We start from the raw sequence: 25,726 nt of genomic DNA on the forward strand, positions 1-25,726 counted from the left end.
ATACGCCATATTAACAGATTGAAGAATAAAAGCCATATGATCATCTCAATAGATGCAGAAAAAGTTTTTGACAAAATTCAACACCATTTAGGATAAAAACTCTTTAGAAAGTGGTTATAGAGGGAACATACCTCAACATAATAAAGGCCATATACGACAAACCCGCAGCAAATATTATTCTCAATGGTGAAAAACGGAAAGCATTTCCTCTAAGATCAGGAACAAGATAAGGATGTCCACTCTTGCCAACTATTATTCAACATAGTTTTGGAAGTCCTAGCCACGGCAATCAGAGAAGAAAAAGAAATAAAAGGAATCCAAATTGGAAAAGAAGAAGTAAAACTGTCACTGTTTGCAGATGACATGATACTATACACAGAAAATCCTGAAGATGCCAGCAGAAAACTGCTAGAGCTAATCAATGAATTTGGTGGAATTGCAAGGTACAAAATTAATGCACAGAAATCTCTTGCATTCCTAGACACTAAAACGAAAGATCAGAAAGAGAAATTAAGGAAGCGATCCCATTCATCATTGCCACAAAAAAAATTAAATACCTAGGAATAAACCTACCTAAGGAGGTAAAAGACCTGTACTCAGAAAACAATAAGACAGTGATGAAAGGAATCAAAGATGACACAGACAGATGGAGAGATATACCATGTTCTTGGATTGGAAGAATCAATATTGTGAAAATGACTATACTACCCAAAGCAATCTACAGATTCAACGCAATCCCTATCAAACTACCAATGGCATTTTTTGCGGAACTAGAACAAAAAATCTTAAAATTTGTATGGAGACAAAAAAGACCCCGAACAGCCAAAGCAATCTCAAGGGAAATAAACGAAGCTGGAGGAATCAGACTCCCTGACTTCAGACTATACCACAGAGGTACAGTAATGAAGACAATATGGTACTGGCACAAAAACAGAAATATAGATCAATGGAACAGGATAGAAAGCCCAGAGATTAACCCACGCACCTATGGTCAACTAATCTATGACAAAGGAAGCAAGGCTATACAATGGAGAAGAGACAATTCTTCAGTAAGTGGTGCTGGGGAAACTGGACAGCTACATGTAAAAAAATAAAATTAGAACACTCCCTAACACCATACACAAAAATAAAATCAAAATGGATTAAAGACCTAAATGTAAGGCCAGACACAATCAAACTCTTAGAGGAAAACATAGGAAGAACACTTCGACATAAATCACAGCAAGATCTTTTATCACCCACCTCCTAGAGTAATGGAAATAAAAACAAAAATAAACAAATGGGACCTAATGAAACTTAAAAGCTTTTGCACAGCAAAGGAAGCTATAAACAAGACGAAAAGACAACCCTCAGAATGGGAGAACATATTTGCAAATGAAGCAATGGACAGACGATTAATCTGCAAAATATATAAACAGCTCATGCAGCTCAATATTAAAAAAACAAACACCCCAATCAAAAAATGGGCATAAGACCTAAATAGACATTTCTCCATGGAAGACATACAGATGGCCAAGAGGCACATGAAAAGCTGATCAACATCATTAATCATTAGAGAAATGCAAATCAAAACTACAATGAGGTATCACCTCACACCGGTCAGAATGGCCATCATGAAAAAGTCTACAAACAATAAGTGCTGGAGAGGGTGTGGAGAAAAGGGAACCCTCTTGCACTGTTGGTGGGAATGTAAATTGATACAGCCGCTATGGAGAACAGTATGGAGGTTCCTTAGAAAACTAAAAATAGAACTACCATATGATCCAGCAGTCCCACTACTGGGCATATACCCTGAGAAAACCATAATTCAAAAAGAGACATACCCCAATGTTCATTGCCGCACTATTTACAATAGCCAGGACATGGAAGCAACCTAAGTGTCCATCAGCCGATGAATGGATGAAGCAGATGTCGCACATATATACAATGGAATATTACTCAGCCATAAAAGGAAATGAAATAGAGTTATTTGTAGTGAGGTAGATGGACCTAGAGTCTGTCATACAGAGTGAAGTAAGAAAGAGAAAAACAACTACCGTATGCTAACACATATATATGGAATCTAAAAAAAAAAATGTTTCTTATGACCCTAGGGGCAGGACAGGAAAAAAGATGCAGATATAGAGAATTGAGTTGAGGACACGGGTAGGGGGAAGGGTAAGCTAGGTCGACGTGAGAGAGTAGCATTGACATATATACACTACCAAATGTAAAATAGCTAGTGGGAAGCAGCTGCATAGCACAGCGAGAGCAGGTCAGTGCTTTGTGACCACCTAGAGGGGTGGGATAGGGAGGGTGGGAGGGAGACTCTAGAGGGAGGGGATATGGTGATATATGTATACGTATAGCTGATTCACTTTGTTATACAGCGGAAACTAACACAACATTGTAAAGCAGTTATACTCCAATAAAGATGTTAAAAAAAAGTTCAAGAAGATTTCTCAGAAGGGAAAGATCTGAGTTTCCAGATATCCTTAAAGGACCACTGAGGGCCCATTATAATGGATGAAAATAGGCTCAAACCCAGGAACATTACTGTGAAATTTCATAACACTGGGACAAAGGAAAGATCCTTCTTTACCTTGACTCCTAGAGGATGTTCTCCACCAAAACAAAAGAGTAAACCAAGAAAGAGGAAGAGATAAGAAATCCAAGTCAGGTGAAAAACATAGGAAGTTCCAAGGTTGATAGTGAAGGAAAGTCCCCAGATGACAGCTCCGCAACAGTGTGGAGAGCACTCAACCCAGATAGGACAAGGATGGAGGAGTGGGGGGCTCTGTTCAAGAGAAAGGCAGACACTGGTAGGTGTCTAATGGTGGTTGACTGTGTCTCTCAGAAGCTGTGTCTATTAGACGCTCATTACAAAGTAAAACACACAAATGGGGGGAAAAGGAAACAGTTAATTTCAGGAAAAATAAGAAAATAAACAGCCATACTCCACAATGCTCAACTGTGAATTGTATTTTCGTAGACAGGTTACATAATCACAGAAGTTGATTTAAGCAAAGTGTAGTATCCTCGGAGCATGGGGCACAGGAACAGAGGGGAATGGGGTGTAAGAGAGTTGGATGCTCATCTACCATAATAAATGATAGAATATGTCTAAAAGTCACAATTTAAAACAGTATGATCTAGGCATATTATTTGGAAGCACCAAGATGTATACTCCAGAAGAAATGGCCAAATACTGAAAAGTGGTTGCCTCTGGAAAAGGGTACTGGAGGAGTGTGAGGAATGATGCAGGGAATCACTGTTTTGTTATAAATTTTTGTTATAAATTTTTCAGTACCATTTAACTTTCTAAATGATGAATGTATATACCTTTGATCAAATAAATTTTAAAAAATATGTTATGCTTTTCTAGGGTTTTATTTTAATAATTTTTAAAAAGCATATGTTATGCTTTTTTCAAAATGAAAAAATAAACATAAAGGAAAAAAAAAGAATTACCATATGATGCAGCAATCCCACTGCTGGGCATATACCCAGAGATAGCTATAATTCAAAAAGACACATGCATCCCAGTGTTCATTGCAGCACTGTTTACAATAGCCAGGTTATGGAAGCAGCCTAAATGCCCATCGACAGACGAATGGATAAAGAAGATGTGGTACATGCATACAATGGAATATTACTCAGCCATAAAAAAGGAACGAAATTGGGTCATTTGCAGAGACATGGATGGACCTAGAGACTGTCATGCAGAGTGAAGTCAGAAAGAGAAAAATAAATAGTGTATATTAACGCGTATATGTGGAATCTAGAAAAATGGTACAGATGAACCAGTTTGCAAGGCAGAAATAGGGATACAGATGTAGAGAACAAAAGTATGGACACCAAGGGGGGAAAGCGGAGGGTATGGTGAATTGGGAGATTGGAAATGACATATATACACCAATATGTATAAAATAGATAACTAATAAGAACCTGCTGTATAAAAAAAGTAAATGCATACATAAAGTTTATCAGATATTGCCCATTTTCTCTACAAAAGGTATGAACCAATTTATATTCCCACCAGTGTATGAGAGTGCCTGTGTCCACACAGTATCACCAATAGAATGTGTTTTCACACAGTTTTTATTTTTACCAATGTGATGGGTGAAAAATGGTATCTCAGTGTTTTTAATTTGCATTTATTTTATTAGGAATGAGTTTGACCATTTTCTTAACTTTAGGACTGTACAAAACCAGGCCACAGGCCAAATTTAACCTGTAGTCCCCAGTTTGCTGACACCTACTTGTAGTCCATTATTTTTCCTTTTTCTTTAGGTATTCCAGTTTAGTGTGTTTTCTTTCTTTGCTTATCTTTCATTTCAACCACTTTCTCTCTGACCCTTTTTACTTCTTTATCTCATTTGTATTCTCTTTGCTGTTTTCAGCCTTTCTTAAATGTTCCTTACTATGTTTTCCTGAAATCATTTAATTTTTATTTCTTCCTACTGTTTATCCTTTTCATTTTTTAACGGTAAATCTCTTTTCATATTCCCGAATGCTTATTTGAGGATATGCAATTGAGTTTGGGGTGCTGTATTACAGTTTTCCTTTGCTTTATCACCATTTTTTGGAGGTGAAGGCAGATTTTCCTATACTGGGATGTTTTCATTCTGAAAGTTGTGTTTTCATCTCAGAGTTACTTTGTGTAGATTTGTTTTTTTCTGTTTAGTCATTAGTGGATTTTTTTTTTCTTACAAGAATTCCTAGTTTAAGAGTGCCCTCTTTTCAGTGCAGAGAAACAAAGTATGATTTCTTTAATTTAGAGTGTCTTTTTGTTTGTTTAGTGATTGGGGAAGGTTTGTGAGTTCTGTGATTTTTCTGGTAGGAGAAAGGTTCTCTTTTGTTTCCCAGGTTTTTGCATTTTGCTCTTTGGAGTTTTCATTTATTTGGTCTTCAGTGGGCCCTTCTCCCTTCCTTTTTTAACTATCTTCACCAGACTTATGCCCATTGAATGCTGCCACCTTGACTTGCACACTCTCCTCGGTCTTTTCTCTGTAGTCACTGTTCAGTGTTACCAGAGCTCCTACAGTACAGGCATCCTCACTTTGCCTGGTAGTGCCAGACTGTAATGATGGTCTTGCAGGCTGAAATGATGCACAGTGATTTTAATCATCAGTGGGAAAAATGACACTTGTTCTGTGACCTTTATAATTTTTTGCCAAAACATTAAAAACTATTACTGTTATAAATGTACACAGAATTTTTAAATGGTAAAACCAATGTTTATTTATTAGTACATCATAATTTAAAACATTAGCAATATTGAATATTAAAGTGTTTTCTGTGTAAAAACATTCATCAATAGTAGCTTGAACAGCACTGTTTGCCTTCTCGTTATATAATTTATAATATGGAGCAGGCATCTTTTCTGTCTTGGTAAATGATCATACTCCTTTCTAAGTTTGTATCAGCTTCCAACATTCTGTCCTTTGCATTTTCATTGTTGTGAAATATCTGAGAGTTCCTTTTATGTGAAGTTTTTGCCAGCATCTCTTCTCTAGAACATCTCCATCTTTTTCATCAGAGCCACTTTCCTCATTTATGTAGGTATTTCGCCTTCACTTGATTTTTCTGACTGCATGTCTAGTCTCAATCAGCCAGCACTGTCATGATAGCTGTTTCTTATATTACTCTGTTTGATCTCAATTTCACTTTCAGTGTTAACTGCTTTTCATTTCTTTACTGCACTTTCATCTTTGGTAGCCAGTCTCCTTTTTTGATTATGTTTTTAAAACATCATGTGGGTTTATCACTAAAAGACAACGAGACAGCACAGCCACATACCTTGCTGTCTGTGTGAACTGAAAAACATGTGCAGTGACCAATTACTACAGACTTTGAAAAAGGTGACGTGATTGGTCACCGATTGTGATACACATCTATTATGTACGTAATGGTTTGTGGACTGAGGAGCTAGCAGCAAGTTTGTACTTTATGCAGTTGCTAGCTGTTAATATATTGTTATTACTGAAATTTGAACCATACTATGTTACCTAACTAAGCGGGGGTACCTGGAATCTGTGTATATTGGAACTGTGCAAAGCAAGGATTGCCTGTATTTCACACTCAGGCTTTTCCTAGTGATTTAAGCTAGTGATTTTAGGTAATCTCAGACCTGCCATTAGCGCCCCTCCTCTCTCTTCCTCTCAAGTTTTCATAGATTGCCCTTGCTCTCTGCAAAAGTACGTCAGGAGTGTGGGATTTGATGTTTCTCTTCTATAGACAGGAAATTTGAAGCTTGAGCATGTCTTCTAGCTTTGACAAGGTTTCAGTTTTATGTAGTTGTATTGTTCTTATCCTGTTTTGATTTTGTGGGATATGTGGGGAGATTCAAATTTAGGCAGGCACCATTATCATTGGCTACCTAAGAGCCTCAAAATAGATTTGTGTTTATAATGTTATAGGAGTATAAAATCCTTACATTTTCCTTAAATTCATATATTCTTGAAAGTGGGAGAGGAATAAAGGTTGGGGCTTCTTACTGGGTAGAAATTAAATATGTAGGTGCCATCTTTGAACAGTCTATTCTCAGAATATGCCTAGTGCATACATTTACTGATTTGGCTTGGTGAATAAGACAAGAGCAGGTACTTGAAAATGCCTAGATCTATTTCATTGTGGGAAAGAGTGCATATTTTGAAAAATATAAAGGAGAACTAAAATTAGATCAAGAGGCAAAAAATTAGCATAATGACAACTTATTTATTTATTATTATTTCCCTATTAAACTGAACATATTTTTCTTTTTCAGTCCTATGACAATGGGTTGGCACAGGGAGCTGGACTTGAATCTCATGGTAAGGCATCTTAAAATAAATGGACATGTAGTTTCTTTTGTTCCTTCAAATAACATCATGGTATCTTCAACATGTAGGACCTCAGAAGTCTGTCTCAACTCTTGGTGCAGCCTGACTGTCTTCTTTCCTACTTCTCTCTATTGACACTGCTGTGCCAACTCGAGCCTCTCCTAGGTCAGTAACCATTCAGAGATTATTCAGACCAGAATGTTCAAACAGCACTTTCTGGTGATCATTTCAGCTGTTAGTTGCATGAAAACATCTTGGGATGATTTAGAATATTGTTAGAAAACAGCACGTTTTCTTCTTTGGTGTAATACTAAAAAGCTAGATACAGAATATTAAACATGAATCAATGAATTTGTGAAGAAAAAATTTTTTTTACCTTCCTTAATATAATTGTCCTAAGTCATAGTGATAAAACATTTTGCCACATAGCATATGTTCACTACGTACTTTAATACAGTCTCTCCTTTCACACTTTTCCTCAATTTTGGCAGAACCAGAGTGAGTGATAGTCACTTAGTTTGTCAAAACATCAATAGCCTGAACTCTTTCAAGTGGAATATATCGTATAGAAGTAAATGTACTTCCTTGCTCCTTTTTTTTTTTTTTTTTAAAAAGAGCCCAGATCCGGGAGGCTCTCTGAGTGAAATCCTTATTTCCTCTTCATCACAGCAGTGTTTTTGTGCTCACCTGTGTGTCCATCCCTCTGCTAGCACGATAGAGTAGAAAGAACACGTCAATATTCAGGTCTCAGCCCTAACACTAGCTATGTGGCTTAGGCCCCTTACTTAATCTCTCTGAGGATTTCCTCATCAACAGAGTAGAAATAATTATATCTTTCTTTAAAATTATTTTTAGAGATATGAGGGAAACTGGTTTGTAAACTGTAAACCATGTATAAACATTTTTTTAAAACACATTCCTTGTGCTTTCCCTAGGACCTGTCCTATCAGGTATCTCTTCCCTCTCTGACATTTTCACTCCCTCCTTCGGTGGTATTTGTAGAGTATAAGTGTCACTAAGGGGCGTATAGAAAACTGTCTTGGATTTTCCTCTGAAGCCATACTATAATTAGGACATCATAATTCTTGTGTATGTCTATATGAGATTGGGGGTGGCAGTAGTAATTATGTCACTGGTCATCACCACTTGGTAAGGAGGGGTATACTTGTAGTTGCACAAAGAGGAAATCTGGCATCTATAAGAATTTCTGAGAAGACGAGGTCTGGGCTTACTATCGTAAAGGATGTTAATGGGCACTCAGGCGGAGGAGATACTTGCAGTGCAGGAGACCTGTGGAACAAACACTGTTGTTCCCCAGAAGATGGGATTACGTTCTCTGGGATATGAAACAGAGAGGGCCGCTCAAACATGATACTCTCTGATGGAAAAAGAAGTCTTGCTGAGTCACACAAGTAGTGATTTGGAGTCAGTATGACTCGAGTAGGATCACACCCAGCAAGATCATCATTGATGGGCTGTGGTTCATGCCAAAAAGCTTACATCTTCCTTTTACACTCTTTTTGTCTTGGTAGATTTAAGGTCTAAAGCCTGAGAGGAGGGCTTCCTACTCAGGGTGCCACAGTACAGGGTGTGCTGCAAATGGGCTATAGGCATGCCAAGCTATTGCTGCCTGAGCCTTTGGAGCAGCCAAGACCTAGGTGTCTAGAGCTCCCGTTTAGGTGTCAGGAGCTCGCTCCTCAGGTCACCGCTGTGTGTTCTGCAAATGTCAGACGTTTTAATGTTCTTGTGTGCTGTGAGGTTAGATAAGCTGAGAAGTACTACTCTAGAAGGCTTTGGTATAGCCTCCCTTCCCTATCTTATCACTGTCTACACTGGCAAGAGAAACCTCTTTCTAAAAAATAGTCTTGCAGATTGGGCACTCTGAAGTCATGGTGTTCTCCCTTTTTCTCCTTTTATTAATCTTTTTAGAATAGTGGTCCAGGTATACTATTTGCCCTTCTACACAAATGGCTTGTTCTTTAATTTTTCTGTGTAAGATTCAGCAACTTAAATGAAATATTTCTTTTAAAGTCATGAATGGTCTACATTTCAAATCCAGTGTTTTTTTCTCATTCCTCATCTTCTATTTATTGAAGCAAATGAAGCTGTTAGCCTCGCCCCCTTCTTTCTTGAAGTATCAATTCCTCTTGTTCTTCTTCCTGACAAGTTGTTTCTGGCTCCTTCACTATTTTTGTTTCTTCCTCTCACCTCTTTATCTTAGTCCAACTTTCTTCTTTTCTTTGGATCATTCATCTTTCTAAATATCAGGACTCTTATACTTGCTTTTCCTTCGATATAGAATCCTCCACTCCCATCCCTAGCAAACACCTGGCTTCACTTCACATCCTTCAGGTATTGGCTCAAATGATATTTTTGGAAAAGCCCCCTTTTTAAAATTGCAAACCACCCACAAACACACCTCCTGTTTAGAATTGCAAACCAACCACAGATACATACCCCATTCTCTGTCCCCCTTTCTGGCTTTATTTTTCTCCATATCACTTTTATTTTATTTAGTTGTTTATTGTCTGTCTCCACATAATATATGCCTCATGAGATCAGAGGTTTTGGCCTGTTTTATTCACTGTTTTATCTCCCACACTTGTAACATGTGGCACATAGTTAAATGAACTAACAGATGGTTCCCTGTCAATCATCCCTGGGGTGATGGCACCCACACTTTGTTTCCAAATCTATACTGTTGCTTCTGAGCTGCATACTGCCTTTCTGTGTGCCTGCCAGGCAGAGCTAGCTACCTTTATATCTCTCAAGCTGCACATTTTTAAAAACCATCATTCTGCTCTTTCCTTCCTTCCAAGTCTGTTTTTGCTACTCAGGAATGTGGAACTATTCTGATCTACTGATTTTTCACAGAGCCAGAAATCCAGAATTTGGGGTGTTTAATCTCCTGTTCTGTTTTTTGTTGTCGTTCTTAACTTGCCAGTCACACCAGTCCTCCATTAGTCACCAGTTTATAACCTTTTACGGACTTAAAAGGAAAAGAATTTATTTATTAAGCAGCTGCTCTGTGCCAGCTAACAGTTATTCTCACTTAATCCTCACACTAGCCCTCCGAGAGTGGACATCTTTGTATTAGTTAGATTCAATCAGAAGCAAAATCACTATGAATATTAAAGACTAGGAATTTATTATAGGAGTAAGATTTTACATGGTTGTGGAAGAAGATGGAGAAGTAAGGCCCTGAAAGGGGTAGTAGGTGGATCAGGAAAGAGTCACTGACAAGCTCTCCTGAGGCACTGGCACAGGTGGACAAGTGGGGGAATCTGGAGAGCCAGGTGCATCCAGCTGCCAGAATGTAACTGGAAGGCTGTTGTTTGTACATCCATTCGTGGGCCTGGTGTCACTAGAGCAAGAAGTAGAAAGAACTTGGATTCCAAGTATATGGGAGAATAAGGGCAAGCTAGACTCTCACAGCACCTCTACCCTTGTCTCTTACCTTCTGTGCCCACAACCAGGGCAATGGCTACTGCTTCACTTCCACCTTAGAGATCTCACACAGATTTCTCTAGCTTCAGACCATATAAAGAAGGGGATTCTGGGAAACAGTTCTCGCTTAGCCAAGTTAACACAGTATAAAACCACTACAGTGATTATTGTCGTTTTACCCAGAGAAGGTAAGTAACTTAACTCCTAGGCTCACATATCAGGTAAGTGTCCTGAAACCCTATGCTTGTTCAGCAGTACCATTCTGCCCGTATTTAAATCTCTTCGTGTAGTTCTCCGTGGTCCAGTGCCAGCCTAGCTTTGTAATGTGAGAGATCCCTTCCATGTGCTCTAGGTTGCAGAGAAAATGTATTCTCCAAATGTTCTTACATGCCTTCTCACCCCTGGACTTTACTAATGTTCTTTTTCCTATACTTGAAATGCTTCCCCTTTACTTCTCTTCATTTCCCTTTTCTTAAACTTCAAATTTTACCCATCTTTCTATGCTTAGTTTCACTGTCACATTCTTTGTAAAATCTTTCATTGTTTCTTGTCTCCCCAGCCCTAAGCAATTTCTCCCTTTTCTGTATTCCCGTAATACTTGGTTCGTACCATTTACTTCTGTTTACCTTCTCTGCTAGGTTGTAAGCTGATCGTGTCTTATTTATGTCATACTCCATATGCCCTTGAATATTGTAGTTGTCCAGTACATATTCGATGAGTTAGTTATGCTGTATTCCACTCTGCGTCCGAAAGCTGGGAAGGCTGAATTTAGAATGTGTACTTCTGCTACAGTTTGATGTTAATCAAGTTTTTTCATGTGTTCTTTGTCCTAATTCTGCAGTCTAAATGCTACTTAATATACTGTTTTCTTTTTCTTTTTAACTCAACTGCTGTTCTCCAACACCTGCTTAGCCTGGAGTCCATTTGTCACGAGAACTAAATAGGCACATTGTACCCTTCTAGGCCATGATTATCAAATGTTGTGATTCTGTTTATCCTAGTGATTCTTTTATGATAGTACAGTTTTAGGGGAAAATGTTCATGTGTTTTGGAAGAATTAGATTTTCCTACTTCGCTAGGATTGAAACTACTTTTCCTCTTGAGATTCATAATGTAAAAGTTCACATATATTCATTTGATTCCATGATTCTTTTAGAATATCTCTACTCCTTAATCCAGAAGAGAAGTATTAAACTTTACTTGGCCTGATTTCGTCTAAGCATTCAACTCCCTTGAATCTACCTCACTTTACCTTTTTCATGTGGTGTTTAAGAGTAAAATGATGTACTTATTTGTGTACCTGTTTACTTAGCTTTCTACTTTAGCTGTATGTTTGTTGACCATCTTAAATTACACATTTCAGAGCACATAGATTCTTTCAAATTATTTGGTATATACAAATAGATACTAAGAGAATGCTTAAAAACGAGCTTTAAAACCTTATGGGAACAATAAGTTAAAACATAAGTAAAGCATAGCAAACAGAACCAGAGTCAGTAACATCTCCTTTACCCTGCAACTGGAAGAACTGGGGTAGGTTGTAAAGAGAGAACCAGTCCCTCCCAGCTGTGATTTTTTTATGACAGTGGTATTCTGTGTACATTAATTATCCATATAACTGAAGCATTCCACTTTAGGTGGCAAACTTTCAGCAATTTCAGGTGGAAATCTTTCTCTTATTTGTATGTGCCTTAATATTCTCGTACTCTTACATGCCTTCGATACAGAAGGTTATTTTCATAACCTTCTTCAACCAGAGCATAATGAACAGAATTTCATCTTTTCTTGATGAATTCAGATCATTATTATGAGAAGGAATTCTTAAATTGTACTTTAATATATATAGTGATGTAACATTCTCAAAGTTTTTTGAAGCTTGTAGGAATCATTGACCTAATCCTATTTAGCCCCAAAAGGATATTCTAGTTGAGTTCTTGTGCCTGCTTTTTCTTACTGTACTTATTGTCATAATGTTACCTGTCTTTTCTTGCTGTTTTTGTCTGCCTCTAACACTCTTCTAACATCCTACTTTTAATCCAGATTTTTAGAACTGGTGTTCTAAAATTGTTTACACAGGAACCTCTCAGGGGTAAATGTTGATAAGTGGATTTTAGCTTAAAGAATAGACTTTGTAATGACTGTGTTTGGCTACTCAGAGACCAGGCTTACTTCAGAAATTGTCATTTTCAAAATCTGGTCATTTGGGCAAAGTAAAGAGTATTTTTATTTTGAATTGTGCCAGTTTGCTTTAAAAAATCCAAACAGTTATTTTGGAGAGTAACAATTAAGTGTGTCTTTATTTCTTGGTAGATAGTTTTAAAGATTATGTACTTTCTCTTAGAGGCTTTATATTTAATGATGTAATAATACCTGAAGTCATGGCCAGCTTCTCATGAAAGAGAAATTGAAACTAGTAGGTCATTGAAGGGGAAATAAGATTGATAGTTGCTGAATAGAAATTATTCTAAAAGGTTATGATAAATTTGTTTTACTTTTATTTTCATTCACTCATGACTAACATAGATCTCCCTTTTTTTTTCCATTGGGAAAAATTCTGAAGACTAAATAGTTCTTACAGTGTGACCCTTTTATTTATTTATTTTTATTTTTTTGACAGTGACTCTTTTAATGTGATAGCTGCCTTGCATTTTCTAGAGAAAATGCTCACTTTTCCTTTGCCAGAGAATACAGCCAAGATTTGTAACACCAGAAGGAAAGTTACAGGATGAGGCATATTAGGAACAATCTATTTAAAGAGATGGAATTAATAAAAATCACTAGGTCAAGTTGTAATAAGTTGGAAATATAAGTATTTTCAAATTGTTTGGAGTTGACAGCAGAAAACGCCAATGGAAAGTGGCGGGGGTTTTTTTGTTGTTGTTTTTTCCTTTATGGAAAAATACTGACTTTTCATTTCCCGAGGAAAGTAATTACCTTTGTGACTATATTGGTTCTATTGATGCTATAACATTTTAATAAACTTAGGGGTATAAAACAACACAAATTTATTCTCTTACAGTTCCAGAGGCCAGAAGTCTGAACTGCATCTTACAGGGCTTCAAATCAAGATGTCAGCAGAGCAGGTTTTTTCTGGAGGCTCCAGGGGATAATCTGTTCCTTTGTCTCTTTCAGCTTCTGGTGGCTGCTGACATTCTTTGACTTCTTGTCTCATCACTTTAGTCTCTGCTTCCATAGTCACAATGCCTCCTCTTTGATTGTAGTTTAATCTCCCTCTGCCCCCCTTTTATAGGGACACTTGTGGTTACACTTAGGGTACACCCCATCCAGGATGATCTCCCCGTCTCAAGATCCTTAACTTACATCACATTTGCAGAGTCCTTTTTGCCATATAAGGTAGCATGCCCATGTTCAGGGATTAGGACCTGGATATCACTGGGAGGCATTACTCAGTCTACCATAGTGAGCATGGACCTGTATTGTGCATCTACTTCCAGATACAGTTTTCTTCTCCATACTACCCCCATCCCCAACACACACACACACACACACACACTCTTGCCCTTAGCTGAAACTTTTCTTCCTTAAATTTCTTAAGCTGACATATAAGCTTCTAGTTTATGTTATATGTGAAAATCAGTCTGTAGCTTTAGGCAGATGGAACCTCAATCCATAATCAATACACTGTCTTTAAGGGAATTAAAATCAGACGCAGGTGATAGAGTAGTAGACAGGGAGTAGGAGTTCTAGATTTTAGTTTCAACTTTCCCATTAACCATATAATTTTGAACTACTTTCTAAATCTTTTTTCATTTAAAAAATTGTTCTTACGGCCTTAAGTTATTTTAATTTTTTTTCTATTTCATCAAGTTCATATTGAAGACTCCAGTGCTTAGTGGTTATTTTAAATAGTGAAATTAAGGTAAATAAAATAGTGAAATAAAAGTAAAATTAATTGTCTTTTAATTTTATTTCACTATTTTCTAGAGTTATTTAACCCTTTTTTTCTTCAATCATTTCATATTATTTTCCTAGACATCTAATAAGTTTAAAGTATTGTGTGGTTTTAATTAACAGGAGGATCAACTTTTTGTGGCATTGCATCACTGTGCCTGATGGGTAAACTAGAAGAAGTTTTTTCAGAAAAAGAATTGAACAGGATAAAGAGGTGGTGTATAATGAGACAACAAAATGGTTATCATGGAAGACCTAATAAGCCTGTTGACACCTGTTATTCTTTTTGGGTGGGAGCAACTCTAAAGGTAAGAGAAATAATAAAAATGAGAAACCTTTACTCTTTGTTAATAAAAAAACTGTGCGTAAAGGGTTTGGTCTTTGTAATGTTCATTAAATATTGTTAGGTTTAGGGCAAAAGGTTTTTCCTGTTGCTCTGGCAAAGCTAGTCTCTGTATGGTTTTTCCACAGAATTCAGTTATCTGTTGTACTACTTAGAAATTTCTATTCTTATAAAGCTCTAGTGTCCCAGAACCTATGTAAGAAAGTAGGTGTAATGTCATAAAAAACTTTTACCTGAAACTGATCGGTGGTCTGTCTAGTGAGGAGATCTGTCTGAACATACCAGTAAAGGGTTTATGGGGAAAATTTAATCTTAAAAGGTAAACCATGGGTCATTCCTTTAGAAACCATCTAAGGTTTTCTATTTTGTATTAATTTATTTGTATAAGCCTTCTGAAATGTACTGATTAATATGTTCATACATTTTCCCCATCTCTACTACCTTTTGATGTACCTAAATACATAAGCTTATTAGCCATTGCGTACCCACAAGTTTTCAATACCTTAAAATTGCCCTTTTTGCCTTTAAAACATATCACCTAGGCCTGATATTCAGGAATCTAACAAAAGTCTATGTTCATCATCTGTACACAGTAAGTCCCCTGCATATGAACAGGTTGCGTTCCGAGAGTGCGTTTGTAAGTCAAACACAGTTAGCCTAGGTACCCAACTAACACAATCGGCTGTATAGTACTGTACTGTAATAGGTTTATAATACTTTTCACACAAATAATATGTAAAAAACAAACACAAAAAGTAAAACATTTTTAATCCTACAGTATAGTACTTTGAAAAGTACTATAGTGCAGTACCACAGCTGGCATACAGGGGCTGGCATCGAGTGAACAGGCAAGAAGAGTTACTGACTGGAGGAGGGAGAGGAGGGGGGGGATGGTAGAGCCAAAGGATCGTCAGCAACAGGAGATGGAGGGCAAGCTGCAATTTCACTCATGCCTGACGTGGATGGCACAGGTTCTGGTTCCTTGCTGGATTCAGTTCTATCTACCCTCTTGAAAAAACGATCCAGTGATGTCTGGTTAGTAGCTCTTTTTTTCTCGTCATAGATGACACGCTAGCACTGGATTGCATTCTGAATGGCTGCTGCAACCTTCGTGTACCGTTCTGCATTCGGGTCCTGTGCCTCAAAAACTAACAGTGTCTCCTCAAATAAAGAAAATCCCCTTGCCATTTCCTGCATCATGAATCTCTTCGGTTCTTCAGTTACTACTTCTTCCTCTTTCTCTTCATCCTTTCTCTGGGCCTCCAGTTCCATCAGGTCTTCATTAGTAAATTTCTCCTGTTGCACAGCAAAGAATTCAATGAAGTCGTCCTCTTGCAGATCTAGCTTGAAATAAAGATACTGTACTACTGTACTCTATACAGTACTGTACAGTAGAGTACACAAAAAGCACAACCACTTGTAGAGGATGCACGCATGTGACAATTACGCCAGACATGTGAACTGACTTACGCGATTGGACATGTGAATGCACGTTCGCATCTTTGAATGTTCACAACTTAAAGGTTCGTATGTGGGGACTTACTATAATATCCTAATTTTTTCTCTTAAACAAAATTCATACATGTGGTTGAAATGAATTGGGAAAATAGAACAATTTAAAATGAAGGCAGTAGTCTCTGTCTCCTCACTTCTAGTGCCGTTCCTCAGGTGCACCATATTAATTTTTATGATTATGGAAAATTTCAAACATACCCAAAAGAAGAGAGAATAGTGTATAATGAACCCTTAATATGTTCATCAACCGATCTCAACAGTTGTCATCCCAAAGCCAGCCTTCATTCATCCATATACTTATCCACTTCCCTCACCCTCACTGACTAATATTTTAAAGCAAATCCCAGATACCATTTTTTATATTATCTGGAAAATTTTCAGTATAATCGCTAAACAAAAAGAGCTTTTTAAAAAATGGAACTGCAATATCACTTCTAAGAAATCAGCCATAGTTCCTTATCATTAAATATCAAGTCAGGATGATACATATTTCCTATTGCATCACATCAAGAGGCATATAATATAATCTCTGGCTGTCTCTCCTTTTGATCAAAGGGCTCCAGAGTTGTCAAAACTGATTCATCCATTATAAAGTTTCCCATGAGCCTTCTTTGTTCACTTTTTTTTATGGTGTTAAAAGATACGTAATGTAATAAAGTTTATTTATAAGTGTACAAAGCACAGTGTTGTGTAACCAGTACCACTGTCTATACCCCAAACATTTTCATCATCCTAAACATAAACTGTGCTCATTAAACAGTAACTCCCCATTCTCCCATCCCTCCAGCCCCTGCTAACCTCTATTCTACTTTTTGTCTCTGAATTTACTTATTCTAGGTACATCATATAAGTAGAATCATATAATCTACTGTGTCCTGTGTCTGGCTTGTATTTCTCAAGCTCCATCCATTTTGTCACATATATCAAAATTTCGTTCCTTCTTATGGTTGAGTAAATATACCTGTTTTATGTATATACCACATTTTGTTTTTCTGTTCATCTGTTGATGGACACTTGGATTGTTTTCACATTTTGGCTCTTGTAAATACGGTGGCAGTGAGCACTGGTGTAAAATAAATATCTGTTTCTGGATAATTACCTAGGAGTGGAATCAGTGTATTACATGGTAATTACGTGTTCAACTTTTTGAGAAACCACCAAACTATTTTCCACAGTGGCTGCACCATTTTACATTCCCACTAGCAATGTATAAGGGTTCCAGTTTCTCTACATTCTCACCAATACCTGTTTTTTCTGTTTTTTTTTTTTTTATAATACCATCCTAATGGCTATGTGGTGACATCTCATTGTGGTTTTGATTTGCATTTCCCTAATGATTAGTGATATCGAGCACCTTTTGATGTGCTTATTGGCCATCCTGTGTATCTTCTTTGGAGAAATGTTCAATTTATCTATTTTTTCTTTTGTTGCCCGTGCTTTTGGTTGTTATTCCATGAAATCATTGCCAAATCCAATGTTATGAAGATTTTCCCCGATGTTTTATTCCAACGGTTTTATAGTTTTAGTTCTTGAACTTAGGTCTTTGATCCACTTTGAGCTGATTTTTGTATATGGTATAAAGCAAGAGCTTCAGCTTCATCCTTTTACATGTAGACATCCAGCTTTCCCAATGCCATTTGTTGTAAAGACAGTTCTTTACCCATTAAATTGTCTTGGCACCTTTGTCGAAAATCATCTGTTTATTTCTGGGCTCTCCATTCTATTGCATTGGTCCTTACTGTTTTAATTACTGTAGCTTTGTAATAAGTTTCAACGTCAGGAAGTATGAGTTCTTGACATTTTTCTTTTTAAAGATTGTTTTGGCTCTTCAGGGCCCCTTGCAATTTCATGTGAATTCAAGGATTGGCTTTACCATTTCTTAGGGAAAAGGCTGTTGAAATTTTGATAGAGTTTACATTGAATCTGTAGATTGCTTTGAGTAGTGTTGACATCTTAACAATGTCAGATCTTCCTATCCATGATGATGGAATGTTTATCCATTTATTCAGATCTTTAATCTTTCACCAGTGTTTGGTAGTTTTTTGCATACAGATCTTTCACCTGCTTAGATAGGTTTATTCCTAAGTATTTAAATTCTTTTGGAAGCTGTTATGAGTGGAATTGCTTTCTTAGTTTTCTTTTGGATTGTTTGTTGCCGATGTATAAAAGCTTCATCATCTTCTTACGGAATGGTTTTTAGCAGCTGTTGAGGATCATTACTTAGGTCCATTATGTCATTGGGGGTTGCTGTATGGTGATATTCTATCATTCCCTCTAAATTTATTAACTAGGATTCTTTTATAAAGAAGAATTTCACTTTAACTTAAGGTATGGTTATACAGAGAAAGGCAGATGATTCTTTCTCTTAATTTTAATAATGTTCATTCAGTCAGTGAGTTGGTTCCCTAGCATCCTCTAAAGTTTTCCAATAAAATAATTGGGTTTTAGGGTTTTTTCTTTTTTACCCTTTGAGTATCACTGTGAACTCATAGATTTTAATATATTTTATCCATTTTAGTCCATTACATTGTTCTTTTTAATGCTCAAATTGTCCCATCTTTAGCCAGTAGGAGCCCCTTCAAGTTGTTTCTTGAGTCTTTTTGATATGACCTTGGTGGTCTTTGACAACTTTCTAAAGGCAACTACTTTTAAACCTTTTTAAAATTTTTAATTCTTATGGATAACTTTAAATATGCTGATTTCTTGACTTAACACCTTCAGGCATTATCCCAGCTATGAAAACATATTCCCAACTATGAAAAAATGAAGATTTGGCCTCCCCTTTTTCCAGCATATTGTTACTGGTATATATTTTTTTTAGTTCTGAACCATTTCTCTTCCTCTCCCTTCTAAACCTTTCAGTTTACCTTTACTTTTACAACATCAACTTAGGTGACATTCATATTTTGTTCAGTAACAGTGATCAAATATTTTATGCTTTGCCTTTAGGTTGATTTTAAAATTTGAAAACCAGTAATCACATATTAGGGCTGTATAAATACTTTTTATTGCTAAACCAAGTACAGTGTTAAGATTATTGTTCTTTCTTTCTATGTAATGACCTATGTGCCACTTGATGAAAAATGTTTCTAGCATCAGGAGTCTAAAGAGTCTCTGCTTATATTCTATTAATTAAACCAAATGAATGAATAAGTTGGTTTCTTATTCGTACCATAACCTTATTATTGGTCTTGTTTCTCTTTTTGAGAAATAATGCTTCTTTATTAATCATTAATACCTTTCGTGGCTCTCTGATTTATTGACACACTTTCAGCTGCTTTGTGACACTTCTTGAACTTTCTTATCTACTGCTCAACACTCCCCGACCCCGTTCTCTTCACAGTTTGACAATCCTTTATTTTTTTCTATTGAATGGGATCTTCAGAGAAAGGACAAATACATGTCCTAAATCTTTAAGCTACATAATTATTTTATGCTAAAATTGTATTTGTCTCACCTTGTATCTTTCCTAATTAAAGAGCTTTAATTTTTTACTATTCTCAAACAAAACTGTCTCTAGCACGTGGTTAATAATTTTTGTTGCTCTTTTTTGAAATATTTTTAGTTTTCATTACCAGCAATTTGTAACTAATAGTTCAAAAGCCTGTCATAAGAGTTAGAATATAGGTTAATTAAATTGCCCTTTTAAAAATAGCTGGTGAAGTTGAACATACTGGGAAGTTGTGTTTTGAATGTAGCTAAATGTGATGCAGAGAAGTCAGTTGGGTATGGTTCAAAAGAAGGAAATAGTGAGTGGGTCAAGAAAAGGAGAGTATATTTGATAAGATGATAAAAAAAAAGTTAATGTGGTTGAGAATTTTAAATGCTCAAGCCCCCTAGGCTTGCTCTGAGAGCCTTACTTAATTAGAGAAAAGCATATTTAAATTACATATATCTGAAAATTGAGCCAAAGGTCAATATGAAAGTTTTATGTCAATAAATTTATATTTGTAATGTCATTTCAGCTTCTGAAAATTTTCCAGTATACTAACTTCGAGAAAAATAGAAATTATATCTTATCAACTCAAGATCGCCTCGTAGGGGGATTTGCCAAGTGGCCAGATAGTCATCCAGGTAATTTACTTTTTGTATAAATCCAGAGCAACTTTTGTTTATTTTTTGAGTAGATCTTCAAGCATCTTTGTCAGAAAGGGCATATGGTAGAAAATATAGGCACAGTTGTAAACTTACTTTAAATAATGTTTTTAAAAAGGTAAATTGTTTAAGTTTACGGTAGATTTAGGGTCTTTGGGGTGTAAAGGAAGGATTTGATTATCAAGATGTATTGGTATAGTTTGCCCTTTTTTCCATATATTTCACTTAGCAGTGTTTCATCTTGTTGCGAGCAATAAGGCAGATGGTCTGAATGGTCCCTGTCCAAAATAGAATTGGTTCATCCAAGATCTTTAGGATTACTAGCTATCACTTGAGCTCTGCAGAATAAATTACTCTTAAATCCAAAAGGGAGCTAGTTCTTACTCTTTTCATAAGTCATTAAATCAGAAATCTCAAATCCTGAATACAGGTGCCGCTTACTGTCCATACTCTTATTCTCTGAATTTTGGCAGATTCAGGTTATTTTTTTAGATGAATACTTTTGCTATATGAACTCTCAAACCATTCACTCTCTAAAACTCAGGAACCAAATAGATTCAGACAATACAATATTCCATGCTTTCCCAGCTCAGGAAAGGTATAGATGTGAAGAACAGAGGATTCTTGTATTTCATAAGTACTTTTAAAAGGGTTCTTCAGAAATAATGACATTTCTTCAAAATATGTGGATAATTCTGCTATTTTCCAAACCTAGACAGGCCATAGTCTAAGCTGCATGCTCTAATATAAGAAAGTCAGTAACTACATGGATGCCATCTACAGACCCCTCAGGCCTAGCCTGCCAACACAGCTCATCATCTCTGTGCTCTGCCCTGCCCCAAAACTTTGGTGGCACTAGGCCCAAGTTCAGGCCTAGGATTCTGAAAGTGTCTTACCAGTCTTCCTCTAGTCCAGTGCCCCTCCTAGTGACACTGTGTGTGTGTATGTACATTTGCTTAAATGAGAGGAAAGGGACCAAAGCTCTTTTCAGACTCCCAAAGGGATCTCTGATGCAAAAGAGAACCTCTAATCTAAACTCTTCTGTTAAGTCTGTTACAATTGTTGAAAAACTTTCTTAGCACTCAGTGTCAGTTGGCACTGCACACAAGGCCCTCCCAGGATTTGGCTCCTCTCCCACCGTTAGCATCGTTCTCCAAGCTGCTTGCCCTTCCCCCTTAGGTTTCACCTCCAACAAAATGAATCTATTTATAGCTTCCAAAAAACTCAATTCAAGACTTTGTTAAAAATAAGTCAGAACACTGACACTTTTGATAAGCAAATTGACCAAGTATTAGCTATAAATATATGACACTAGATTTAAGGAATGATTGTTTTCGCAGCATTGCAGTAGTGTCATGGTTTTTATTATTAGTCTAGAACCTCTTCACCTCCTCTCTTGTCATAGAACAGTTACGGTCAGAATATGTACCTGAATTGAAGTATAAATAAGGGGCTCATGGAATCATGTTTTTTTACCTGAAGTGAGCAGGAATATTTCCTGACATCCATATTTACGTGCATTTTCATGCAAACTATGCTTCTTTTTAAAAAATGTACAATGCTTTTAATTTTAAAGCAAAATAATACTTTAAAATTTTGATATCTATAACACATAGCTATAAATATGTTTGAAAAGTGCCTCAAGATAACAGTTCTTTTGGTATTGATTCCATTGTTTTCAATCAGTACATGGTACTATTTTAAAAAATAATGTACTGTTTTAACAAATAATGGGAATAGGGAAATGACAGTCTCTTGAAAAGCATTTGTTATATAAACATATTGAGATACATTTTGATTTTTTACAGTAGCTTTTTTAAAAGAAAATTCTTGGAGCTTTTTTCTAGAGAGATCAGTTGTTTAACATTTGAGTAAATACTTGGATGTAATATTTTTTATAGATATGTTACAATGTCTTCAGTTCCTGTACATTACAGAGCATAGGAAGTCTTTGTATGATAAATTGAATTTATGTGGAAAAGATCTGTTCCCAGAGCTGTTACAAAAATCATTTTAGTAAGAGTTTTTTAAATTAGCTTATTCTTGGTTCTAATAAATCAATCTAGTAGCAGATTTGACACACAGAGATTTTATATACATTTATAGGAAAAACTTATGAAAAAATGAAGTTTTATGATGAGGAAAATATATATTTCAACTCTAAAGTGCTTGAATACGTCATCACCTACAGACAAAGAGGGTTTTTTGTTTGTTTTTGAGGATTGAAACATTTAACTTCTATTTCATTAGCTTTTACAAAACATCCTTTTGGGAAAAAAATTTATTCTTACATTACTGGAAAGTGTAAGATCCTATTTTATTTATGCTAAGTGTATTTTCTGTTGCATTCTTTTCCTAGAAAAGTTTCCTTATTTCTGTACAATAAAATTTAATGTTGCTTTTTAATTTTAGAAAAACTGCAAGAAAACTATAATAGTATAGGAAAAATCAAGTTTATTTTTTGTGGTCTGAAAATTAGAGGAAAATGAGCTAGAAGAAACCTAAGTATTCTCTGAAAAAGACATAAAAGGGGATTAACATGGACCTTCATTGGTGAAATAACTTTTTCACAAATAACATTGAGTAAGCACAACTATCTGTCATTCCTTTTTTGAAAAGTAAATGATACTTCTGTGAGTAAAACTTTCTCTTTAATTCTTTTGACACAAAAGATGTTTTGAACTTTAATAGCTCATGAGACCATAAATGATGACGAACTCAAAAACAGAAAAAAATTTTGACTGCTACAAAATCTGCATTTTGTAGCGTTCCCATAACTGCAGAGCTCTGAGCCCTTTCAGAAGTCATATAAGGCTCTCAGGCAAGCAACAGCCTTGTGATTTCAGTGGCCATTTAATGGAAGAAAGTTGCTGCCCCCCTGAAAGATGGGAAACAGTAGTGAGGCCACTGTAGAAGAATTGTTATGGTATGAACACTCACATTATTATGACCAAATAGAATGTGTGAGTTTGTTTTTATTGTCAGGTCATATATTTTTAGAATGACTGACATTACCTGAAATAGGGAAATTAAATATGGTACAGCATTCCAGAATGGATTATTTTGCCTAAGCTTCTTTCATTTAACATAGTGTTGTCATCATATATGGTTTAGGAACTGTCAGAGGTAAAACTTAGGGGGGAGGGCTAATGCTACTTAGATTCTGAGGTTTATTTTCACTTTTAAGAAAAAATTTCTGTTTATGATATAAAGCTCCTTGTTTCCATATTCTATAGTAAGCAAAAGGGAAAACCCATTAGAGTGAGAAGTCTTTTATATCACTGGTACTCTTCCTTTTTGTTCTTTAATCACAGAGGATGTTGGTAATGTCACTCCTTCAGCTAGGAACTGTTCTCCTTTGTTAGTGATGTTTTCTTGAATAATGTATCATCTGATTTTGATCACCTGGTTTTTAAAAATTTGGGGTTTGAGACAGCAAATATTTCAAAAACTGTATTTAGTATTTTTCTAAATTTATTTTTAATGTAGTGATGGGCTGATAAGTAGCTAAAATATTTTGTACAAATAAGAATGCCTGTTGTGATAAAACTGCCTTATTTTCAGATGCTTTGCATGCATACTTTGGAATTTGTGGCCTGTCACTCATGGAGGAAAGTGGCATTTGTAAAGTTCATCCTGCCCTGAACGTAAGCACACGGACTTCTGAGCGCCTTCGAGATCTACATCAGAGCTGGAAAACCAAGGACTCTAAACAGTGCTCAGAGAATGTACACATCTCCACATGACTAACTTTAGATTGGGAGGGTGGGGGGATTTGTAGCCTAACTGTAGCTCAAGGTTAAAAGCCATGTATAACCAAGTGTGCTCTTTTTTTTGAGAGGTAGAGTCTTACAATCGAATCTTGTGCTGATGTCACTTTGGTATATGGTCTTGAGCCAGTAACCTTCGTACTAGGTTTCAAGGAAATCTTTGTTGAAGTTTGAACCACAGTGGACTCCGTTGTGGTTCTTAAATGTTTATATACTGTATTTCTAAGTTCTCTGAGGCAAACTGACTGTATGTATGAAGGTTATCTTTTTAAAAAGCTCTTCAGTACAAAATTGTATCATAAATACAAATCTTCAAAAGAAGTTTACAGTTCACATAGCGTTGATAATCTTCAGGTGAACACTTAGTGATCATTTAAAAAGCTTGACTGCTGATGGTAAAACATTGCTTTAATGAATTAAGTATCTGGGATTATTCTTTGAAAACAGATGATCCCATAATTTTTAAAAAGAAGACTTATTTTGACTTAAGTAAAATGTGCCAATTAAACTTTTGTGGCCTATACAAATGAAATTAACTTCATAGCAAGAATGAATAGGCTTAACTAATACAATAATTTTCTAAAGGGAGATTGTTTTAAGAAGACTATTATGTAACTGAGGGACAAGTAATATAACTCTATGTGATTGTGAATGGGGAAGTTTTGTGCTGTGCATGTCATTTATTTTAGATGTTGCTGGGGTAAATAACAGTTATGTTTGATTTTAATCTCAAATCATTAGTTCCTTTTGTTTCCTTTCTGCAGAGAAAACAGTCTTATCTAGAAGGAAAGCCATTTAATGGTTTTGTTTCTTTTTCTGAGATATGTGATACTGTAAATTATACTTGTACTTTTATAACTGAGTTATTTTTAGCCATTTGGATTCTTATTTTTAGTTTGTTGCCCCAGTGTGTTAGCTGCTCAAATTTCAAACTGATGATTTTCTAATTTTTTCAAATGAAATAAGTAAACATTTAAGTTAAAAAATAGCACCACTCAAGTAAAGTTAATGGTGTAGCTCCATACACGGTCATTCATATTTTTGTATTTTCAGGTAAGTGGGAAGGAAATGTACCATTTAGGGGTTAAGGACTGGGGTTTTGCTTTTCTTTGTTTTGTTTTCTTCATTCTGTGACCTAGCTAATTGTAAAGGAATTAGTATAAAAACTCATTTTTATTAGTAATCAATTTATCAATAAATTACATCTGTCACTGTTGCTCTATGACGTTCAAAGTTATGAGAGTAGTGCTGAAATGGAGAAGGAAGTCTCTTCACCAGAGGGACTGGGTTTCATTTAAAGTCTTGGTGATAATAAATGTTGGACTGTTAGTTTTACAAGTATCAGTATAAAAACTAAGTTACTAATATCACTGTTTAGGTATTGTAATATTTAAATTTTTATTTTAATTTCTTTCCTAGAGTGGAGAAAAAATATCCTTAAACAATGGTCCTTCCCAAAGGAGACCTAGTATATACTTGGAGAAATGATTCATTTATTATTGGCATGCTTAGTTTTAAACCTCAATTTGCCAAAGTCAAAAAAAAATTTTTTTTTTAATTAGAAATAAAATCAGTTTTCTAATGGTGGGGATAAAATAAGCCTAACAATAGATGTCATCCTTCCATGAGTTATTCCAGTTTGTACCAGTTTAAATTCTGACAAATTAAGACATCTACATCTCAAACTAACTCATTTCGTAGACATCAGGAGTTAAAATGACATATATTAATGGCTTTAGAACTCTTCAAAAAGCCCCCATTTTTTTTTTCCTGAATTGCCATTAGTGGTTGGAAGCTTAAAAAGTTAGTAATAGTAACCGTATTCATATGAACGAGAATTC

General features: G+C 35.8%; 1 protein-coding gene across 1 annotated transcript in view; it reads left to right on the plus strand.

Moving 5' to 3' along the window:
* The window catches only part of PGGT1B (protein geranylgeranyltransferase type I subunit beta), a 56,715-nt gene extending 31,614 nt beyond the window's left edge, over positions 1 to 25,101 (plus strand). Inside the window, exons 6-9 of the mRNA XM_024743381.1 lie at positions 6,749 to 6,794; positions 14,286 to 14,470; positions 19,986 to 20,094; positions 23,680 to 25,101. Coding sequence (XP_024599149.1) covers positions 6,749 to 6,794; positions 14,286 to 14,470; positions 19,986 to 20,094; positions 23,680 to 23,861 — 522 coding nt within the window. The 3' untranslated portion in view covers positions 23,862 to 25,101. The remainder of the gene's footprint in view (positions 1 to 6,748; positions 6,795 to 14,285; positions 14,471 to 19,985; positions 20,095 to 23,679) is intronic.
* The last annotated feature ends 625 nt before the right edge of the window (positions 25,102 to 25,726 follow it).

This window comes from Neophocaena asiaeorientalis, unplaced genomic scaffold (genome assembly GCF_003031525.2).
Source record: "Neophocaena asiaeorientalis asiaeorientalis breed wild unplaced genomic scaffold, Neophocaena_asiaeorientalis_V1.1 scaffold26, whole genome shotgun sequence".
Classification (NCBI taxonomy): Eukaryota; Metazoa; Chordata; class Mammalia; order Artiodactyla; family Phocoenidae; genus Neophocaena; species Neophocaena asiaeorientalis.